Below are 21,828 nucleotides of genomic sequence, written 5' to 3'. Positions count from 1 at the left end.
TCTTTACCTGACTCGGAAATCGTCTTTCTCAGGAGGGTCTTCAGGGTGCGATTATACCTCTCTACTAATCCGTCTGTCTGGGGATGATAAACCGCTGTCCTTAGCTGTCGTATCCCTAATATTTGACAGATCTGAGCCATTAGGTTGGACATAAACTGGGTCCCTTGGTCCGTCAATATTTCTCGGGGAAACCCTATTCGTGAGAAGAAACTTATCATGGCGTTGGCGACACTTTTGGTGCTAATACTGTTCAGGGGGATAGCTTCCGGATATCTAGAGGCGTAGTCGACCAATACTAGGATATATCGGTATCCCTTGGAAGACGGTAGAAGTGGTCCGACTAAATCCATTCCTATTCTAGAGAAAGGTACGTCAATAATGGGCAGAGGATGTAGGGGGGCATTTTTCTGGGGTCCGGGATCGATTAACTGACATCTAGGGCATTGTTGACAGAACTTTCTGATATGAGAAAAAACCCCAGGCCAATAGAACTTCCTTAATAGGTACTCCTCGGTTTTCTCTCTCCCATAATGACCACCCCCCGGCTGACTATGGGCTAGGTGCAACACCTGCTGCCTATAGGGTTCGGGAACCAATAATTGTTTCTTTTCCCCTCTCTCGTTACTGGTGACCCGATATAGCAGATTTCTATTTATTATAAAGGAGGGACCCTTATCCTCTATGGTTCGAGGTTTGGCGCTTTTCCAGGCATGGATCAGACTGGGATCGTCTCTTTGACTACAGCGGAAGGGTGGAAGACCAACGAGGGCGAGTACCTGTGCATTATGACTATCGTGGTTCATATCTCCTCTTTCATAGGACTTCCTGGCTTCTCGTTTCTCTCTTTTAGTGGGTTTATAGCGGATCACCGGGGTTGGTATGTTTAGTTCAGAAAAAGGGGCACTTCCCAACCAGGCATCCAGGTCATTCTTACTCTGTGTGCTGTCTAAGAGGATCGGAAAGTCTTTAAAGTCTGTTCCTATGATGGCTTCTTCCACCAAACCTTCAACTACCCCCAGCCGTATGGGGGTCTCTTTTCCTTCCCAAAAAAGGGTAGTCCATATTAGGGGGTATTCCCTTGTTTCCCCATGAATGCAGCATATGGATACCGTGAAATCCGGATCAAGGTTATGCTCAGTAATTAGGTCCGCTCTAATTACGGACTGGCTACATCCGGAGTCGATGAGCACCAACGTATCCCTTCCATTAATGGACACTATTTTTTTGTATTGAGTTTCCTTCCCCCCGGTGTAGAATACCCGGCCTCTCGTAATCCCTATTTCCATGGGTTCGGGTTTCCCGGCCTTCAAAGGACAAAAGCGGGCAATGTGTCCCCACTCCCCACAACTAAAACATTGGGGCTGCTGCCCATATGGTTTTTCCACCCCTCGTAATCTTCCCGGTTCCTCTATTAGCCTTTTCCCTGTGGCTGCGGATTGTCCTGGGTTTTGCCTAACGGGTTGAGGTAACAACCGCGGGAGTGGTGTTTTAAATTCGAGGGAGCGGTGGAAAGCGCAGGCCAGCTCAATAGTAGTATTCGTGTCGGGGTTTGGGTGTTGCTTGATCCAATGGCGAGTATTGGTGGGTAGGGCATCTAAATACTGTTCTAGGAGGACGGCCTCGATAACGTCTTCCCTATTCGTCCCTATGGGTCCAAGCCATTTGAGCCCTAGGTCTTTGACCCGGAAATATAAGGCTCGAGGGTTCTCAGCGGGGCCCCACTTGGCCTTCCGGAAGCGAACCCGATAATGTTCTGTATCAAAACCGACCCTTTCTAGGATACTCTTCTTGATGTCCGGATAGGGCGTTGTTCCTCCTGGGTTAACCGCTTGATATGCTGCTTGAAGTGTCCCGGTTAACAAGGGAGCGATATATTGACCCCATCTGTCCTGCGGCCAGGTGGCTGAAAGGGCAACGCGTTCAAAGTTAGTAAAGAAGGCGTCGGGGTTTCTTCGCCTTCCTGATATCTCTGCAAAACGGAACTCGGTACATTTGGATGTACCCTAGTTGCGGCAATGGTATCAGTCAAAGTTTTTATGGCGTTGTCATGTACCAACTGATTGTTGGCCATGATAGTGGCCTGACTTTTAAGTGCATTTTGCAGAGCCTCCCTTTCCAACTTGGCAGCCTTCTGTTGTTCCTCCCATACAATTTGAAGATGGCGTTGGCCCTCAGCCAGTTGCTGCATCATGTCGGCCATTGTGGGTGCACCCTCCATCTTCTAGAATTCTCCTGTCGCTTGTTCCAATATCCCACTTCTGACACCACTGTAAATGGGTTCGTTATCTGACCTATGCAAGATATTGGAAGAATACGACAGGCACTGCTATTTGAGGGAATATTATTGTTTTATTCATATCTTGGCCAGTCCTCTCTTGTTCCTCTTCACAAGATCAGCCCTAGTTTCTATTTCCTCAAAGCCCCTTTTCTTTTCTCTTTCCAGGCTCTGGTGATGTCTTGGCTCCGTCTTGAGGCGGTCTGGTTTCCCGTCCTCCGGTCGCCCGTATTCCCCAAAAGAAAGGAAAATAAAAATAATCAGGTAAGTGAAAAATGAAGTAGGGCTAAGGTAAGGGGTCAGATAGGGGTTAGTAGGGGTGGTGAAACAGGTAGGTCGGCGGTGCTGGTTGTGGTGGGTTTCTCTATTTATTTATTGTGCCTTCTCTCCCCTGTGTCCCGGTCAACCCCTTCTCTTCTTTCTAGGGTTTCTCCGGAGGTGTCCCAGTCCGTGGGTTAAGTAAACGGATTTCCCCTCTCGCTACAGGTCTATGCCCTTCCTTTGAAGAACCCTCCCCGTCCTCCCTTTTCTCCCCCCACCTCCCTCTTTTCCCTGTGAGCCAACCTGACAGAGTCTGCCAGGCAGGGTATAGTCGTACCTGGGAGGGCCACGTCCCTCCAGGGGCGCGGCCGGCAAGTAGGTGGTCCCCCGATTTCTCTTCGGTCGGGTTGGGGGTCGCCCACTGGTTCCTCCTGTCCTCGAGGCGTCCCGCCTTCCGGGTCTCTCCCTCCGTCTCGATCACGTTGCTGGCGGTGTCTTCCTCTCCCTTTAGCTCCTGGGTGAAGGTGGGTTCTCTTTTCCTGTTCTGCTCTCCTGCCCCGGTGTTCTCTCGCTCTTCCTCCGGCTCCTGGATGGTGGTGGTTTCCTCTCCTCGGCTCTTCCGCGTTCTCGGTTCCTCCTTTTCCTCCGACCTCTCTCCTCGTCCGTCTTCTCTTTTCCTCTTTATGACGCCCTCCGCGTCATACGTCATTCTAGGGGAATCCTCCTCCGTGCCCCGGGGGTATCGATTTTCTTCCCCGACGGGAGCTTCGGACCCGGGATCGGCACCTCGCCCGTTACATGAGGTATAGAAAAGTTTCCTCATCCATCCCACGCAGGCGCACAGTCTTACTATCATACTGTGATGCACTTCCATTGAGCTACAGATTCTAAAATGCCTACTTGATATTCTGATTTAGCCTCAGTAGGCACACCAGAGAGAGTCACTACTAGGGTTTGAGGGTGTTATTGCACCTAATCAATTAACAATCTCTCTGCATTGAGCTTCTCTGCTGCGTTTTTGTCCATTGCTCAAAAGGCATATATTGCTCATTCACAATTCCAAACTCTTCCTGTCCCATTGTTAGAGTCTGTAGTATCCCAGAACCTCTGGAGACCATAGATCTATGACCAGATGTTGACCTCCAGCCTGTCCTGGAAGCCCCTCTGGCCAAGTCTTGCCAAATCAGTGCCACCAATAATTTCCCTGTGCTTTTCTGAATGTGATTGAATTAGTAAGTAAAACAGCTATTCCATTATTTTTGATATGGTTGGAACCACAACGTCCAGAAGATCTGCGCAGAGGGGAGTCTGTGGCTGAATATTAAATAACGTCTACAGTTGTGGCTCGCGGGGTTAAAAGGGGCCGGGGGAATAATAATTGAAAAACATTTAAATGTAAAAAATAAAACTTAACTGCTCCGCTACCACGCCGCTACTCTTTCTCCCGTTGTTGGAGGCAGGCACAGGCTCCCAGCCTGCCCTTGGCCAATCCTGACGATGCTCAGAGCAGCAACAGGGTTAGCTGGGAGAGCCCAGCCAAGGTGCTTCCAGGCAGACTGGGAGCCTGTGCAGGTTCTCTCCAGCCCAACAACTGTGCTGGTGGGCTGGAGAGAGCCCTGTGCGCATCTGTGTTTGGCAGGCCCGAGACTGCCGGACAAACACACATGCGCACGGAGGGGAGTGCACAGGGCACTCCCCTCATCATACACCATGCCCCCTCCTTTAACAACCGAATGATAATAAACATAGTTTATTATCGTTTGGTTGTTAAAGGTTTGCACCGGCTGCTGCTGGCGGGGGGCAACACTCCTCTGCCCTAATGGAGGAGCCGCCCCTGTCACGTCTGCAATAGATTGCATTCTATGTAATCCTGAAGTTGCGCACTTTTCAGCATAAGAGCCTGAGTGCAATGTAACAGCACAGCTCTGATTTTCACAGCAAACATCTTGGACAGGGGTCACATGAACGTTCTCCCATACAGTGAATATAAACGTCTGAGACGCAAGCCATGTTCGAAGGATGTTACGGTGGGGTCTTCAATATGTTGTTTCCAGTTCAAGCTGCAGCTGAATGTAACCTCCAGGTACTTGTAACGCAAGGCCTGTTAGAATTTAGGGCCTGATTTAGATTTTGGTGGACAGGTTACTCCGATATCCCATCCGCCGAAATATAAATCCTAATGGATATAATAGGATGTATATTTTGGTGGACGGGATATCTGTCACCGTTGTGATGGAGTAACCCATCCACCAAAATCTAAATCAGGCCCTTAGTCCGTTTACATACCATGAATGTTTTACTCAACCTTTCTCAAAATTCAGAATCTATGCTTTTCGATATGATTCCCAGTTTTTCAGAACTTTTGTTTTCGTCTGAAAGTATGGACTCAGCCATCATAGTTAGGGACATAACTCCTTTTCGTATACTTCATCTGTCTTAACAAAAGGAGGGAATTCTCCTTGCATTTCTCTTGAAAATAGTTTGCTCTCCACACTCAGTAAGGCTTTTAGGTACTCATTATCAGATATTATTTTGTCACTGCTTCTGCTTAATCGCACCAATATGATTCCCTTCCACTCTCTGGGAATTTACAGTGACTGCAATGCCACTGCAAGATACTTTTACTAACCTTCTAATCCTAAAGTTTTTTTCAATTTTTTGGGGCAATCGTGATGCCATCTGATCCTCCTTTTTCAGTTTACAAACAACATTAAGCCAAGGTGTTAGAAATGGGGTCTTTGGTTGGTAGTAAAAACACTACAAAATTACACAACACAGGTTTAGAAAAATAGGTAATATTTATCTACACTAACCTAGTCAAAAACGACAAAAATCCAACATCCACAAGTCAGGATATGAATTTTAAAAAGAATAAGACTCTTCATTCTTAGAAAACAGTGAGAATGCTGTTGTTACACAAAGTACCTGGCTAGCGTAAAAAATAAAGCCGCACAGGTGAGCGTACGTCGGAAAAGGGTAGCAATGCATCGATTCCTTACTCGTAATTGAGGCTGTGCGTTGTTTCCTTCTCTGGTCGGGTCGGCGATGTTTTATTTTTCTCTCGCAACAGAGCGATGCGTCGATTTCTAAGCAGGGCACCTCGGATCCATGCAGAGTCGGGTTGACTTTGACGCCCAGGGACGAGGCGTGGAAAATCCAGTTGCACAGTATCAAGAAACCGCACTGCGTGGGTTTGCATCATTCTCAGCCTCCGTTAGCGGGTGCTGCATGTCATTTCTCCAGCCATGTTGTGTCGATCTCTCAGCCATGATGCAGGTGGAGTGTTGATTTCAGCTGCAAAGCCGGCGGCGTGTCGTTTATCAGCCACGTCACGGAAGGTGCATCGAAAGTTTTCCCCCACAGCCGTCTGTGCGTAGATTTTCAGTTCTTGTCTGCCAACTTCACCTTCCAAGGGCCCAGGAACTGGATACCGTGTGACAGAATTTTCCACGAGTAAGGAATCGACGCATCGCTACCCTTTTCTGATGCACACAGAGACCTAGGATAATGAGGACAGCCCTATCAGCTTTTTTTACTCTAAAATGTTTGATTTTCATTTATAGACATTCCCTGGTGATGGAACTTCTTAATTCAGTGATTAAGGACCTTTGATGTATTAAATGACCACTTATCACCCAATTTTGAGAAGTCCTTAAAAGTCTGGACCCCATGCAGTCCGAATTGTATCCTTCCTACATCACTGAATCCACTCTTCTGGCAATCACTAACAAGCCCCTCATGAGAGTGAACGAAGGACAGGGCTGTCCTTATTATCCTAGATCTCTGTGTGGTTGTTGTTTCAATGTCCCACTTCCACATCCCTCTTAAATCCAAGGACGTAGGCATTGCGGACACTGCTTGGGAGTGAATAAAATCCTTTCTCTCCAAATGCACCCAGTAGTGTTTATCTCACCCTTTCCCTCTTTTGTAAAGGCATTAGACAGTGGGGTGAGGCAGGCATCATGACTAAGCCTGGCCTTTTTCATGCTCTATGTCACACCTTTAGCAGAGCTCATTAGGTCCTTTGTCTTTCACTAATTATGTATGTGTATGGCATTCAGCTTATTCTTACTTTGGCCCAGTCTAACCTCTGTCTATGTCTTTCAAATGTCACCTAGAGTACGAACAACACACATTCTTATGCTTAAATCAGACAAAACACAGGTCCTCATTGTTGACAGGCCAACTTCAATCTGGCCCCAGACTGGAGGCCCCTGATCTGGGTCATCCTCTTGTGTCATCTTCATCTTTTAGGAACTTGGGTATTCTCTTCGACAGCCCCTTGTTATTTGGTCCTCAAACCACTAGTACAGGTCCTAAGTGCTTCTTCTACTTCAGATGATAAGCAGGTTCGCCAACAGAGCTTAATATGAACCGGTGTTTGCCCATACTTGGAACCAGCACTTCATTCTAAATACTGGCACTTCTGACAGATCACCACATGGTGATAATTTTTGTCTATTATTGAGGATAGCCCATCAACAGAGTACATAGTAATACAGTGTTCTGTGAAAACTAGTAATCCCAGCCGTCCAAGTCATTCTTCTAACCTTTGGGTGTCCTGCAATAGTCTGAATTGTCACACTTGTAGGGGTGTGATGAGTAATATTTGTGTTGGTACGGGCAGCTGCATCATTGGAAGGGTCAGTGGTGCAGGCTGAAGGGGCCTCCAGAGCTAGGCCCTGTCACTTACTTTTTCAAAAATGAAGCACTGTTCATTTGTATGTTGCAGTAAAATTACCAGCAAGCAGTCTTGCAAGGAAACATTGCATCCTTCCTTGAATACGGCAATTCCTTTTACTTGGGACTTCAATAGCTGCTCCCTAAAATCAAACTCATTCAAAATGCATCAGCCTGATATTTTCTCTGCATCCCATGCCAAGATCCTGTAGCTGGTTATTTGGCTTCTCTTGCTCCCTACTACTGGTAGTCATGATCGAGGCTCTCTACCTGAAAGATAATACCATTTGTGACAGAGTGATTATAAGAGCCCTGCATTAAGATGTAGTCTGCAAAGTTATGTCCTTTGACCAAATTTTGTCTGGCTGGAGCTGCAAAGTCCTGGAAAGCTGGACATTTAGGGCCATATGTACGAAAGCTTTTTCCCATAGACACAGAATGGGTAAAATCCTTTGGTACATATGGCCCTTAATTGCCTAAAGCGCACCACGAATAAATGTTTATGTAGTTACTTTTCTCTTGAATTTATAAATCTTTTAGAAAACACAGATTTGGGTAAGCCTGAAAAAATCAGATGGATCGATAAAGGATCCACAAGGCTAATCAGAAACAAGTTGCAGTTTAAGTGTCCCAAGATAGGTGTTGGTATTTGAGGGATTGAAGGCTTTGCTCTTCCCTCTATAGCCTTTCAGCTTTGCCTGTTTAATGGTCTGCATCAGCGCTGGGAAGCCCCTGGGTAGCCATGCGCTCTATAAGTTCTAATAATAATAATACTAATAATAATAATTGTGTCTAAAAGAGTGGCCCAGTTGAAAAGGAAATCTTTTGTCCATGTCTCTTTTTTACCATTAGTGGGGGAGCTTGGAGAGGTAAGCATGGCAAAGTATAAAGTCACCTGCCACGTTTAGCGTATCACTAACCCTTATAGCTTGTGCTGTTATACTCCTTAGCACCAACGTATAACTCTAGAGATCATTTGTTTCTTGTTGAAAGTGCAATACGAAGCTCACTCTTGGGTCTATCTTTGCGTCATTTAATAGTGCTTTTCTTGTATGCTAAATACCATTTATTCCCACCTGCCCATGTGCTGTGTTTCTTGAACACACTGTACAGTAATACCAGGTAGGGGACTAAAGGGCCTCGCTCTGCTCAGCGTCTGAGAAATGCTTGCAATATTCCAACAGGCAGCTCTCCTGTTTTTTATTGTACGCTGGTAAGGTAGTCATCATCCACCATGGACCTTTTGCTTTGTGAATTAAACACTTCTTCTTGAACACCATAACTCTTCCAACTCCGTCTCCTCCTAGTCACTGTGATGGAGTGATCTCCTTTTGTAGCAAGGTTGATTCTTAGATTTCTTGTGCACAAAATCAATTTTAGCAAACCTGGTTTCATATGTTGAATTTTGCATTCAACTTATTCCTCCTCTCTGTCTCCTCATAATTTTCAACTACTAGCTTATATGTTTTAGAGGCAGCTCACTTCATAAATGTTGGATAATCTAACAATGAAAGAACTAATAGTTTAATACCAATTCTGAAAAAAGCACTCCTTTAGCGCAATAAGAAACATGTATATTTTGGGGTTATTGATTTTTAAATCTGGCACCCTCCTTTGGTGACCCTTCAAACGTTTGGAAAACTCTATAAATTTCAATATCTTTATAGGACATTGGTCTTAAAACTTTTGTTGAGAGCAATTATTAACCGACTTCTTCCATTTACAAAATCATACCTTCCTTCGGATCGATAAAACAGGTTTAATTGAATTATTTTTATATGTCCAATGGGAGTAAGCCAGAGTGCCTCATTATCGCCCTCTGAACATATATACTAAAAACTATTACGCTATATCTTGTGAAATAGTTTGGTCCCTTATACTTTGAAATATTTATCATGTATATTCTTAAATTTGAATACTTATGCGATTGTGATCATGGATTACTAATATAGCTTTGGGTACCAATATTTTGTTTGTCTATGTTTATCAGTGTAGTGTTTCTATATTGATGTTTATTGTCAGTGGCAATTAATATCTCTGGGTACACATTTATAATGAACGGTGCAGCAGAAGAATTTAAATGTAATTAATCGTCACTGCATATGGGAACCAAATTAAGCCTACACTTCACTGACATCATTTTTGCAAGTGGATACAACCCTTTTATACTCCTGTCAATGATCTTAGTTCGAGGAGGGTTTATCTCATGTTGTGTACCTAATTTCGTAGCCATAGTTGTATTTGTTTAAAAAATATCTCTGTATTTATCGATGCTATGTGAGGTGACTTTAGACACCTTCTGACACCTGCATTCTTATATATTCGAGGAATTGCACAATTTCCTTTTTTTCTTTGGATTGTATTATTTACTGGGCTAAGGGCTTTTGGTCTTCGCGTAATTGTTAATATTTAGTGATTTCTTGAAAACAGTTGTCCAGAGTCTGGATATCCGTGAGCCTCCTGCTTAAATGGTAATAGAATTCTGTGGTTTACCTCATGGGGATATAATGTCTACCTTTTATTTAACATGTTCTCCGAACGAATCCGTATAATAATCAATAACATTAGAATCTTCAGACTTTTCTAATTTCCCCTTAATTTGTGTTTGCATTTTTGTTTCTTTTGTGGTTATCCCATTACCAATTGAAGTGCTAACCTTGTTAGAGCTAATCAACACGTTTCAAGTGTTACTGGTTAGATTTTAAATATTTTAATTGTACTTTACTCCCGCCCGCCACAAACGCCTATTAGTATCACATTGTTGTTGTGTTTGTGATCGAAACATTATTACTATTTAGCTCTTCTTTGAATATTATAAATTCATATTCTTAGTTCATTAGGCATATTGTGCTAATTTTTCAGTACTTAATTTGTGAAGGTCTGAAGCACCAGCACATATTTGTGTGGCCTGGGACTCCTTAACTGCTGTCTCACAGGCATTGAATAGGAAATTCCCCTGGTTCAAAGGCTGCCTGTCCATTGAGTCTTACCTAGTTCCTGCCACCAGACTATCACCTGAGCTAGCAAGGTATCAAGTGATGTTAGGTAATGCAAGAGCCACCCTGATATATTAGGGTCCCGGTTACCTGCAGCAGTCATCATTGGTAGCGCTTGAGAGTGTCACTACATGCTCTGTTATGTACTTCATTACATAGGCTACCTATGGATCCTGCTTAATATCACAACCTACTGATGGCTATAGCTTTCCTTTCCACCCCTTAGGTGCCTTGGGCCTCCTCGTCAGGATGGGTGACCGTCCAGTAGGCCTCTCCAGGGCTCCTATAGGGAACAGTTGAGAGATCCGAGGCTCAGGGTGCCAGATTTATAAGGCCCTAGCACCACTTTGCGCTACATTAACGTCACTTTTTCTTTGCACTAATGTAGCTCAACGAGGCAAAAATGGCCACGCCATATTTACAAAGGGGCTCGATGCATGCATTGCACCACTTTGCAACCCCTTGCGCCACATTATACATGCGCCAGGCATAATGTTTGCAAGGGGGGGCGCTCCGGCATTAGGAGGCCCGCAACAATGGTGCAATTAAATCTACAAGATTTAATTGAGCCAATTTTGGCATCATTTTTAACGCCTGCTCAAAGTAGGTGTTAAAAGGATGCACCCATTGAAATCAATGGGCCTAGTCAACTTTGCTCTACTAGCGTCAACATTTTTGACGGTAGTGGAGCAAAGCGCCACAAAAGCTTGCAACATTTCAATGCTATTGACCTAACGCGAGCCATGGTGCGCCATATTGTAAATACGGTTCACCCATGGTGCTCTTAGGTGGCGTGGGGTGCAAGAAATCTGGTGCATCGATACTGATGCACCAGATTCTAGTAAATCTGGGCCAGGGTGTCTTTGCCTCATTATTTATGTGCTGCTGACCCAGTTTTCAATCAGGTTCTTTGCTAAAAATTTACTGTACTGTGCCAGAGTAAATGTGTAAATGCTATTGGGCCTGAACACATAATGGGGTGGGGGTGTGTAACAAAATGAGTTGTTGGTTGACTGGGGTGTGTGCCATACTCAAGCAGCAACCACAATGCTTGTCTGGGTGAGGCACAAGTCAACCCTAAATTATACCTGTTCTCAACCCACTGGTAGTGTCACACAGAGCAGTCTGGCTTAATTCAGAGGCAATGTGTAAAGTATTTGTGCAACACTGCAAACAGTAATAAAGTAAAATAACACCACACAAAAAGGGAAGATAGAGCTTTCTTTAATAAATAAAGCAAGACCAAAACAACAAAAAATCCAATCAATATAACCAGAGATATGTAGTTTTAGACATTTTGATGAAAATAAGGCCAAAAAGCACAAAGCGACAACTGTAGACATCTGGTCACGCTGACAGAACAAAGTAACACATTCAGGTCACACGTGATGGAGCGTGGGCCGGCTACAAGAACAAAATTAAAACTGCTGAAAAAAGTCCCTTGAATCCTGGATTGTGGAGCGTTGTGAGGACGCACGTCAAAAATGTGTTACACATCCAAAACAATGCTTCAATTGTGAGGTGTAGAGAGTCTTTGTGATGGGTCCAATCCACGCAGTCCATCCATGCTTCAGTTCTGCTCAGGTCAAACCTGCAAGCAGAGGAGATGTGTCACGTCTGCTGGATCAACAGAGGCTGGCAGAGCACCTTAAGCCAACTTCCAAGGGCTCAGGACAGGGATGGTACCACCTGGCAGGGTAAAATCACAAATGGCATAGTCCAGGTGGTGTGGTGCAGGTTGTTGGACTCTTCTGTCCCTGAGGCTCAAGTCAGGAAGCCAGTCAACTAGCCCTTGGAGTCACTCTGGGGTCCTGGGTTCAACAGATGTAGGCCCAGTCCTTCTCACCAAAGCAAGAGGGCAGCAGGCAGCAGGTCAGCACAGTAGGGCAGCAGTCCTTTAGAGCAGCAGTCCAGCAGAGTGTCAGCCCTTTCAGCAACATATCAGTCCTTCTTCCTGACAGGATATCCACAGGTCAAGAAGTGTACTGAAGAGTTGGTGTCTGAGGTCCAATATGTGTACACAGTTGTGCCTTTGAATTGGAGAGAAGCTTCTAGAACAGGCCTTTTAAGTGTTCAGGTGCTCTGCCGTCTTGGCTCTGGCTCAGACTCACTATGGGGGGCATGCAGCCCTTTTTGGGGAGGCAGGACACAGCCTATTCAAGTGTAAGTGGGGTTGTTGCCAGCTCACCCCTCCCAAACCTGTTGGTAATGGCCCATCCAGGCACACCAAAGCTCCCTATTATGTGTGGCTGACTAGGAGGAATACACAGAGTCTAACAGTCCACTATATCCAGTCATGTAACCCAGAGACAGGCTGCAGGCACCAAATGCCCATGGCATGAAAAGGCCAAGTTTCTAGAAGTGGCATTTTCAAAACTGTAGTTTAATATCCATCTTCACCATCAATTAGGATTTTTCATTACAATGTCAAAGACACCAAACATGATCCCATTTGGAAATTACAGCGTATTAAATGTAATAAGGTAACTCCAATGTTGTCTTATGGGAAAGGTAGGACTTTCAGTAGGGAAAAATGAATTTAGGAATTTTTCACCACCAGGGCATGTTAAACTAAAACGTACATGTCAAACATTTTAAATACACTGCACCCTGCCCACTAAGCTGTACAGGGCATATTCTAGGGGTGAATTACATGTATTAAAAAGGAAGATTTGGCCCAAGAAACAGTTTATTTTGCCAGGTCAAAATGGCAGTTTAAAACTGCATACAAAGGCTGCAATGGCAGGTCTGAGGCATTTTTAAAGTGCTACTTACGTTGGTGGCACAATCAGTGTTGCAGGGACACTAGTAGCATTTAATTTACATGCCCTGTGCACAGGTAGTAGCAATTTACTAGGGACTTACAGGTAAATTAAGTATGCCAATTGGGTATAAGCCAGTTCTACCATGTTTTAAGGAGGAAGCACAGGCACTGGCTACCTGTGATAAAGTGTTCAGAAACCTAAAGCCAGCAACAACAACAGCAACAAAACAGGAGGCTTGGATGCAAACGTTAGGGGGAAAACCACATCAAGGTTACCAGGCCTAACAGGTTGCTATCAATAGCATGACCTAACAGGTCATGCTATTGATTATGATATCTGACCACACATATGTAATTTGGGATAGAGATGCACTAGATCTTTAGCTACAACCAATGATTTTAATTAAACTCATTGATTTCAATCCATTTCTGTCAGTATATGCACTTTTTCTGTGCTACCCATGCAAGGCCTTTGAGGATGTATTTGGAGGTAACCACTTTTTCAATAAAGGAGTGGAAGAAAACCACCTAATATCTTATATGTTATCTGCAATCATGTATGGCTGTTACAACAATGTTCCTTGGTATGTTTTATTATTTCTGGCAGTGATTGGATGGGCAGTGGTTGCATGGGATATTATCACTGAAGAAGGGGCTTCCACAGAGAGGTTAAAGATTGAGGAGAGTCTGGTTGATCTGCAGCCCACGGTGTGTTCTTGCTCCTTTGTATAATGGCATAAATGAGGTTTCAACTACCCTAGGAATGAATAAGAAGGTTCTAGAATATGCCGTCAGGCATGGTACACTGGTTTCAATGCTTCTTGAAATGTATGTGTATTGTGTCCTGATGTGGCACTGTGGTGGGCTAGACGTTTCAGTCTACTGTTGGATCTGGCTGCACTTAAATGAATTACTCCACATGAGCAGACAGTAGTTTCAGAACACTTTGGGAAGGCATAAAGGTGGGGTGGGAGGTACAAACATTGATTTTATTGGGGCAGTCAAACAGCAATCTAATCAATAGTGTCAGTTGAGATGATCCTTCATTCAACAGGCCAAGGTGCATTGGTTTATCCTTGAATATATTTGTTATGTCCTTAGAGGCCTGAGAAGCTGATGGCAATATCCGGTCTTAGGCATTCAGCCGGTAGTGAAACTTGGTGGAGGAGGGCATTTGATTAATCAAATGAGAAAAGTCTACCTACATGCTAGGCAGAAGATCTGTAGTTTATGTACTTTCTGGAATTAAGGCTGATTGGTACAGAACTCCACAAGGAAGCAGTCCAGAAAGAATATTCCATCAAATTACACTTTGATGCAATGAGCATGAGTACTAGGTTAGAGGAACCGGAAAAGATACAGAAAAATGAATATCCCAATCATTAGTAATTTCTCAGGACAGAATTAAAAAAGATCAGACAATAAAAACAACATAATCAGTAGCTGCCAAAATATTGCTCCTACCTGTGCACTTCACAAAGCGAGCAATTAAGAGGACGATAGACACCAGTACAAAAAGAAGAGGAAGAATGATACACAGGAAATACTTGTTTTCACGGACTGGACCTTCAGCACCTGAAAGGAAATATAAAGAAGATGTGAAATCTCATGAAGGTGAATGATGAAGTGTGAATTGGTAAAATAAGAAATACCCTTCGCTGCATATTGGTTGCTACCTCCAACAGAGAAAGCAAACAGCGCGAGGGCACTGCTGAATTGTGGAACAGTGTGGGCAAATTACATAGGGAAAAATTCAGAATCTTTCACGGAGGCCACATGGATCCGCCATCCTCCCCAATAACAGCTGAGGTTCCAGAATTAGGCTAGATCCCCCTGCATTCCAGTACTGTCTCTGAAACATACATTTATTGTTTAGACTTTCCTGCAGAGTCCTTTGGTAAGGGCTCAACAAACGACATACCATTATCATAGAATATTGATGACTAAATTAATGCTATTGTACAATTGTGGTTTGTGTCCTTTCCTGGGAGGTCCCTCCCTAAAAAGTAGATGAATCTTTGTGTGTGTGTTTACATATAACTTGCACATAGTCTTCAACCCTGGTAATAACTGCATGTGTACTCCTATCATGGTCATGAATAAATGGGCCTCCAAGGTGGGACCCTTTAAGCTCAATGGAAAGGCTGTATCTAAAGAGGAATAATCCCTGCAGTGAGAAAAATAAATACGTACATGAACATGGCGACATAATTTCCTACACAGAGTTTTCCTTATAAATAAGTGTTTACAATTTAAAAAGGTACTAGAAAATATGCTTTTAGAATTTTTCAAGAATTATTCTAGAGATGTTTATGAACCTATAAAAGTCAGAACATTGTACTAAACATTAGTGTTAATGCTAAAGAAAAAAATTGCCAACTTGTCCCTTTTCTTTTGTAAATCAGACTGTGTGTAAAAGTGCTGCTCAGTGGTACAAAGTGCAGAATTGGAGTATGTGAGTTTAAGAAAAACGTTTGCCACTGAACCTTAAAATGTGACGTTAATGTTTTCTGCAGCCTTGCTGCAGAGGGTTAACACGGATTTAAACTTTAATTCAGTATTTTTAGAAAGGAAAGTGCTAGAAAAAAACTAATTTGCTGCACATAGGTGATCCAGTACGAAAAGGTCACAATTTTCTTTTTTTTGCCATAGTACTTAAACCAGTTTGGGAATATTGAAGATAGACTTGGTGAAATTTGCAACCCAAGCCAACCACATTATTGATTAGAATACATGCACCTACAAATGGGGCACACTAGCTTCTGGGGACATCATTTCCCATGCTGATGGTTTTTGAATTATCACGTATAGAAGTATGAGTAAAATATGATACATTCCTTAGAGATAAAATCTCTTTTAAGGGTGCTGAACGCTCACTCATAATATGAAGCATTGTTAATCATCACGCCTGCGCCTAGCTGTAGATATGTTCCTGCAGTGAGCTTCTAACAGTATTGCCTAGAAGGTTGTGGGTACAACTAAAATTGTTATATGGGTACTACTAAAAACTATTACCTGCTGAAGGTGGGGGGAGAGGGCGGGGCGCTAGGGTAGCGAGAAGATTAATCAGTGTGATCACCTGTAAATTACACACCATCGAAGCAATAGTCTGTTGCTGAAACGCAAAAGCAAAATGTACCCATCATCATGGTCCTGGGAAGGAAAAATCTGATTCTGTATTCATGCCCTAAACTGGGTTGTACTACTGTGACCCAACAGCTTGCATTACACAGGCAGCCGGATCGAGGATTTGCAACAGCAGAGCCAGCTGAAGCCCCGCCCTCGGAAACCAGTGGCTGGCTCCAAAGGTTTAGCACCTGCTGCACCATAAACTGCAAATAACCCCCATGTTATTTGGTCAGCTTCAGTATGTTGTTGCGATGGGATTCAAAGTCATGTTTTTCACTCCAAACCTTGCAATTTATCTACTGTGTCACGTTCTTTCACAGAAATTACTCAAACCCCATGTAAATCACAGAATGGCAGAATGGTTGCTGAAGTGGTAATATGGGCCATTTTTTGCTTTTAAGCGGCAAGTGCCTTCCTCTTCATTATAGTTACATTTCAGGAAGGCAGGTGTGCACTATTTCGACAAAGATTTCCCTCTATTTATAACGATAACATATATAGATTAAATTATCATGCAACAAAAGTAGTTTTGCACTTTCTTAGATTATTGAACAAATGTTTGTAGAAAGGCGTTGAATTAATTTAATTATTACACCTGGTCTTTGTGGTATTTTACTTGCAAATAATTAGGACACAGCGGTTGGTATCTCCCCTCTGCGACTTTACGGCTGGGCATAGTAAGGGATGTGTGGGGAATGGAATTCTCAAGAGGAAGTAGCTGGATCTATCATAAATGCTTGCAGCTGTGCACCTTACTTGCCATTGCTTTAAGAATGTTGGGCTCATCACGCTATTGCAAGTTTCAGCACAAGTTGCATCGGGGGCATCTTGGTGAAGAACCTGAAGGCATTATGGCCCCTATGGAGAAGAATGTAAGGGTATGAAAGACGATGGGAGAAAAGGTGCCACACACGCACTGGACCTTAGGATTGAATGGATGAAGGTCAGAGGAGCACTGAAGGACCTGCCGCAAGGCAGTCATCAGTCATGGACATTAGATCTCCATGCCAGGGCACGCCCAACACGACATAGCTGACAGTGCTGTTTACTTATGAGTAGTGTACACTCCTTGTCCTTCCCTTCGACCGTTAACATTAAAGAGGAGGCTGCCGGGGGGGGATGGGGGGGGGGGCGGCATACTGGCTGACAAGGTATAAATCCTGTGATGCCTTTGTCAGTAAAAGGTTTCATGGTGTTACTTCCTCCAACCCTGACATTGAAATTCTATGTAGTTTAACAAAAACACTTAAATAAAATGAAATGTTCTAATTTGTACTATGGTACTTAAGAAAAATCGTAATGATTTGATTGTGGTGTAAAATGGTATATATATATAATGCTAATTTATGACTCCTGGCCCTTTTCAAAACTGTAAACAAAAGTTAAAATGTCTTCATTGCTCAGTGCATCGGGTAAGGTGATACAGTGAGTTAATTAAGTGTTTGCTGCTAATGGGCCACAAGTTTGAAACACGGCATGGCCAAGAAAGCTTTCCACCCTTCCTGAGGTCAGTAAGTATCATTCACTTGGATGATTTACAGTGCTTGAAAACTGCACGACAGATGCTGCCTATGCAACGAAATATTGTGTACTGTCAATTTCGACTGATGTAAAGCCTAATTGCAACTCATCAATGAGCAAGGAGTAGCATATTGCATGGAGTTGTGCCTTACCTGGTGTGATGTGGCAGCTGTCCCAAGGGTTCACAGAAGTAGCCTCTTGGCTAACCGGATTGAAGGCTGTACAAGAGTAGGACATGTGCTGCTGTGAGGGATGCAGGAGTACCCTGAGAATTCTTCCGCTCTCAAAGATGGAATGTGTTGCATTGCTGAGGGTTCCGTGCTCATGGTCTGCCCTTTTCCAGATATAAGACACAGCAGTGCCTTTGTCTACGGTGCATGTGAGGAACACGTCGCAGCTGGAGTTGGATGAGCGGTTTTCTTCAACTCGTGAAACAAAAACATCAACTCTCGGTTTATTCACCATTTCTGTTAAGATTGGAAAGATGGAAATGGCAGGTTGAGATAAGCACATCTTTCTAAGTGCCATGACATGGTTATACAATGCTATACCAACTGTGAATGTGGCCCCCTGCCGAAACATCCAAAGAATGTTGCAAATCGCGGTTTTGTGTTTACAGCAAGAAATACTACTTACTGTCATGTTCCTTTACAAATTCATAGATACAAGGCCATTGGGGCGGATTTATAGTTATTATTCCTGAGGCCTTGCTTTTCCATGGAAAATTTCATGATAGGTTTTGAAGCAAGCCTGCAGTGTTTAGTAACGTGGAGGCAACTAGCTACACTGCATCACACTGCACTGTGAGGAATGTGTGCACTGCATCTTACTGCACTATGAGGAATCTATGCACACTGCATCGCATCGTACAGCACTATGATGGACTTGTGTATACTGCTGTTCACTACAGGATAAGGAATCTGTGCACACAGTACTGCCGTTTACTGCACTATTTGGAATCCGTACGCTCTGCACTGCATCTTGCTACATTGCACTGCATCTTGCTACATTGTGCGGACTGTGTTCCCGTTGCACTGCTTGTTATCACACTGTTAGAATTTGGTGTGCCTGTCTTTTACTACTCTACCAGAAATCTTTGCACCTTGCAAAACAGTGCACTGTGTATTCATTTTACTAAAGTATAAAAAATGGATGTGCACTACTTTTTGCCACACTGTGAGAAATCCATTTTGATTGCTCTGGCTTTTTCTACACTATGAAATCAAAAATTAATATTTGCAGAGCACTCAACGGTCTCCTGGCGCTAAAAAAATCCTAAACAGCACAAAATTGTAATAAAAGGCGGGTCTTAAGCTTCTCATAAAAATGCAGATAGGAGGTGGTGGATTATAGGTCTCTCTGTAGTTGATTCCACCGTTAAGGGGTCAACACTGAAAACAACCTATATCCAAAAGAGGCTTAGCGGAAACAGGGACTACAGCAAAGGTTAGAGACAAAAGAACGCAGCAGTCAATAAGGAGTTTATTTTATTATTAAGGACCCTTCACGAGGAAGCCTCCCCTCACCTCAGCGGTGGGTGCCACAAATCTCAATGGGAGGGGCAGGTGAAGGATCATGACAGGCAGTTGTGGAGGGAATAAAAAATAATTTAAAAAAAGCATACGTCTTCCTCTCGCCGCTGCCACCTGCCACATCTATCCTCTTCTGGTGTCCCAGCATTCAATGGGACACCACCACAGGCTCCCCAGCAATCCTACTGCTGCTATCATGCTAAACCTAGCATGAAAACAGCATCAGGATTTGTCTGCGTGGTATGGACTGCCGCTTAGACACAACCCTGGGGTCATTGCAGTTTCTCCAGCCCAGCTGTTCAACACAGCCGGGCTGCAGAAACCTAAGTGAGCATGTGTGTTTGGCCGGCCTAAGACAGCCGGCCAACCACACATGCACACTTAGGTGCACTCTCTCCTCTTCCCTCCACCCACCTCCCACGGCCCAGCCCGCCCCTCCCTTCACATGCTACTGGCTGAGCTAGCAGCTGAAAGATAAAACAAAACAAAATATCGTTTTATCTTTCAGCTCCTGGCTAAGCCAGGAGGGTGACAATCCTTCACCATTGCGAAGAAGCTGCCCCTGCCTCCCCACCAGTGTCCATTCATTTGTATAGTGCATATCTAGGTCTGGCCATCTTAAAGAAACAGCTTTTGGTAGCTGCTCTGTGAAACCTTCTTATTTATCAGATGTCTGGCATAACATGTAAAATACAGTTTAGCCAATACCATGCTGTTTATTTGCACTTCTGAGAAAAAAGCCTAGACAAAATCTGCTAAACAGACTGTTCAGTCAAAATGCTGACTTCCAGGGGTGGCTCCTCCATTAGGGTGGAGGAGCGTCGCCCCTGCCAGAAGTGGCAGCTGCAAACTGTATACCAAAAAACCATAACAAACTGTGTTTAATTTCATTTTTTGGTAAAAGGGGCGGGGCCACCAACTGTGATGAGCATTAAGGGGGAGTGCACAGCACTCCCTCTGAGTGCGAATGTATGTTTGGCTGGCCGTCTTGGGCCTGCCGAACACACATGTTCAGTAGGTTCTCTCCAGCCCACCAACACAGTTGCCAGGCTGGAGAGAGCCTGCACAGGCTCCCAGTCTGCCTGGGAGCGTCCTCGCTGGGCACTCCCAGCCACTCCTGATGCTGCTTTGAGCCAGATGAGCAGGACTGGCCACAAGGCAGGCTGGGAGCCTGTGCCTGCATGCAACACAGGAGACAGAAGAGCGAAGCGGCGCTGCAGCATGTAGGTAAGTTTATTTTATTTTATTGTATTTTTTTAAATTAAATTGTACCCCTTCCCACGACCGCATGTAGAACCCACCCCACCCGTGTGAATGCAGCGAGCTGCAACTGCTGACTTCTCATAATGTTAATGCTGAGGACATTTTTTGGATGCCTACATGCCCAGGGCTCTCTTGGTGCTATCTGTAGAGCATGACTGAATACAAGTAAGTTAAAGGCTGAAAAGGAAGGTCTTAAGCATTTTACCAAAACTAGACTGGGCAGAAATTGTCCTCAGTTCTTCAGGGAGCTGATTCCATTTGCGAGCTGCCAAGTAAGAGAAGGGTTTCACTCTTGAGACATCTTTCCTGATACACACAGCTAAAAGATTGAAATGGGAAGAGCAAAGTAGCTGGGGCGACCGGCATAACTTAAAGCTTGATTTCCAGAATAGGGAACATCTCTATGGATGTACTTGGGTATAATGCACATGTATTTGAAAAACAATCCTTCTTGAAAATAGAAGCCAGTGAAGTTTAAGGAAGATTGGCTTCGCCCAGGCAAACCATGGAGTGGCACCGGCTGCTTGATTTTGTGCAGGCTGCAAATATTAAGCTGCTGTTAGTATAAGCAAGATCCATTTAACGCTGAGACTAAGGCCCAAATGTAAGAAGGTCCTAGTGCCTACTATCACCACATTAGAGTAATTTTAGATGCTAATGTGGCGATAGTGTGGCAAAAACGCTATGCCATATTTACAAAGCATTGCGCCACTTTGTAAACTCTTGTGTCACATTATGCGTGCACCAGGCATTATGTATGCAAAGGGGGCACTCCCCCGTTAGGGGGCCCGCAAAAATGGCGTAGTGAAACCTATGTGATTCCACTGCACCATTTTTAGCGGCATTTTAACATCTGCACAGGGCAGGCGTTAAAAGGTGGCACACCATTATTTTAAATGGGCCTCTATGTACTTTGCAGAATTAGCACCAATATTTTTGACGCTAATGCTGCAAAGTACAATAGCATAAACAATTATGACGTTATTGTCCCTAACTTGAGCCATGGTGCGCCGTATGTTAAACAAGGCACACACATGGTGGTGTTATGGGGGCGCAATGGGCAGCAGGAAAAGTGGAGCTTCATGACATGAAGCACCACTTTTCTTAAATATTGGCCTCAGCTTCTCTGAGTGTCCATCTATTAGAAGAGGGAGGATAAGCCTAAGGCTACACAAGAGCATGTGCCATGCTATTATAAAAGAAGAGATTTGGGAGTGACATACAATTTAAGTCCAAGGTTTTTGCCCACCAGTTTGGTATCAGATTGTGCTCTGAGATCAGAAGGCCAGGGAGGCAACTGCCGTGAGATGACATTGTTGCCCACCATATCAGTCTTTGACCTATGGTTCATGACTTATAACCTTTGAACTCTGTCCCTTGGTTGTGTAACATCGCATATGATTTTTT

General features: G+C 44.0%; 1 protein-coding gene across 1 annotated transcript in view; it reads right to left on the bottom strand.

Annotated features, from left to right (window-relative positions):
• The window catches only part of SLAMF8 (SLAM family member 8), a 240,184-nt gene that overhangs the window by 14,857 nt on the left and 203,499 nt on the right, over nt 1-21,828 (bottom strand). The window contains exons 3-4 of the mRNA XM_069217782.1: nt 17,779-18,093; nt 14,441-14,551 (exon numbers count right to left, since the gene is read on the bottom strand). Coding sequence (XP_069073883.1) covers nt 14,441-14,551; nt 17,779-18,093 — 426 coding nt within the window. The remainder of the gene's footprint in view (nt 1-14,440; nt 14,552-17,778; nt 18,094-21,828) is intronic.

The sequence above is a fragment of the Pleurodeles waltl genome, chromosome 12 (assembly GCF_031143425.1).
Source record: "Pleurodeles waltl isolate 20211129_DDA chromosome 12, aPleWal1.hap1.20221129, whole genome shotgun sequence".
NCBI lineage: Eukaryota > Metazoa > Chordata > Amphibia > Caudata > Salamandridae > Pleurodeles > Pleurodeles waltl.
Note: the sequence above shows the minus strand (reverse complement) of the source record. Positions and strands in the feature narration are given on the sequence as shown.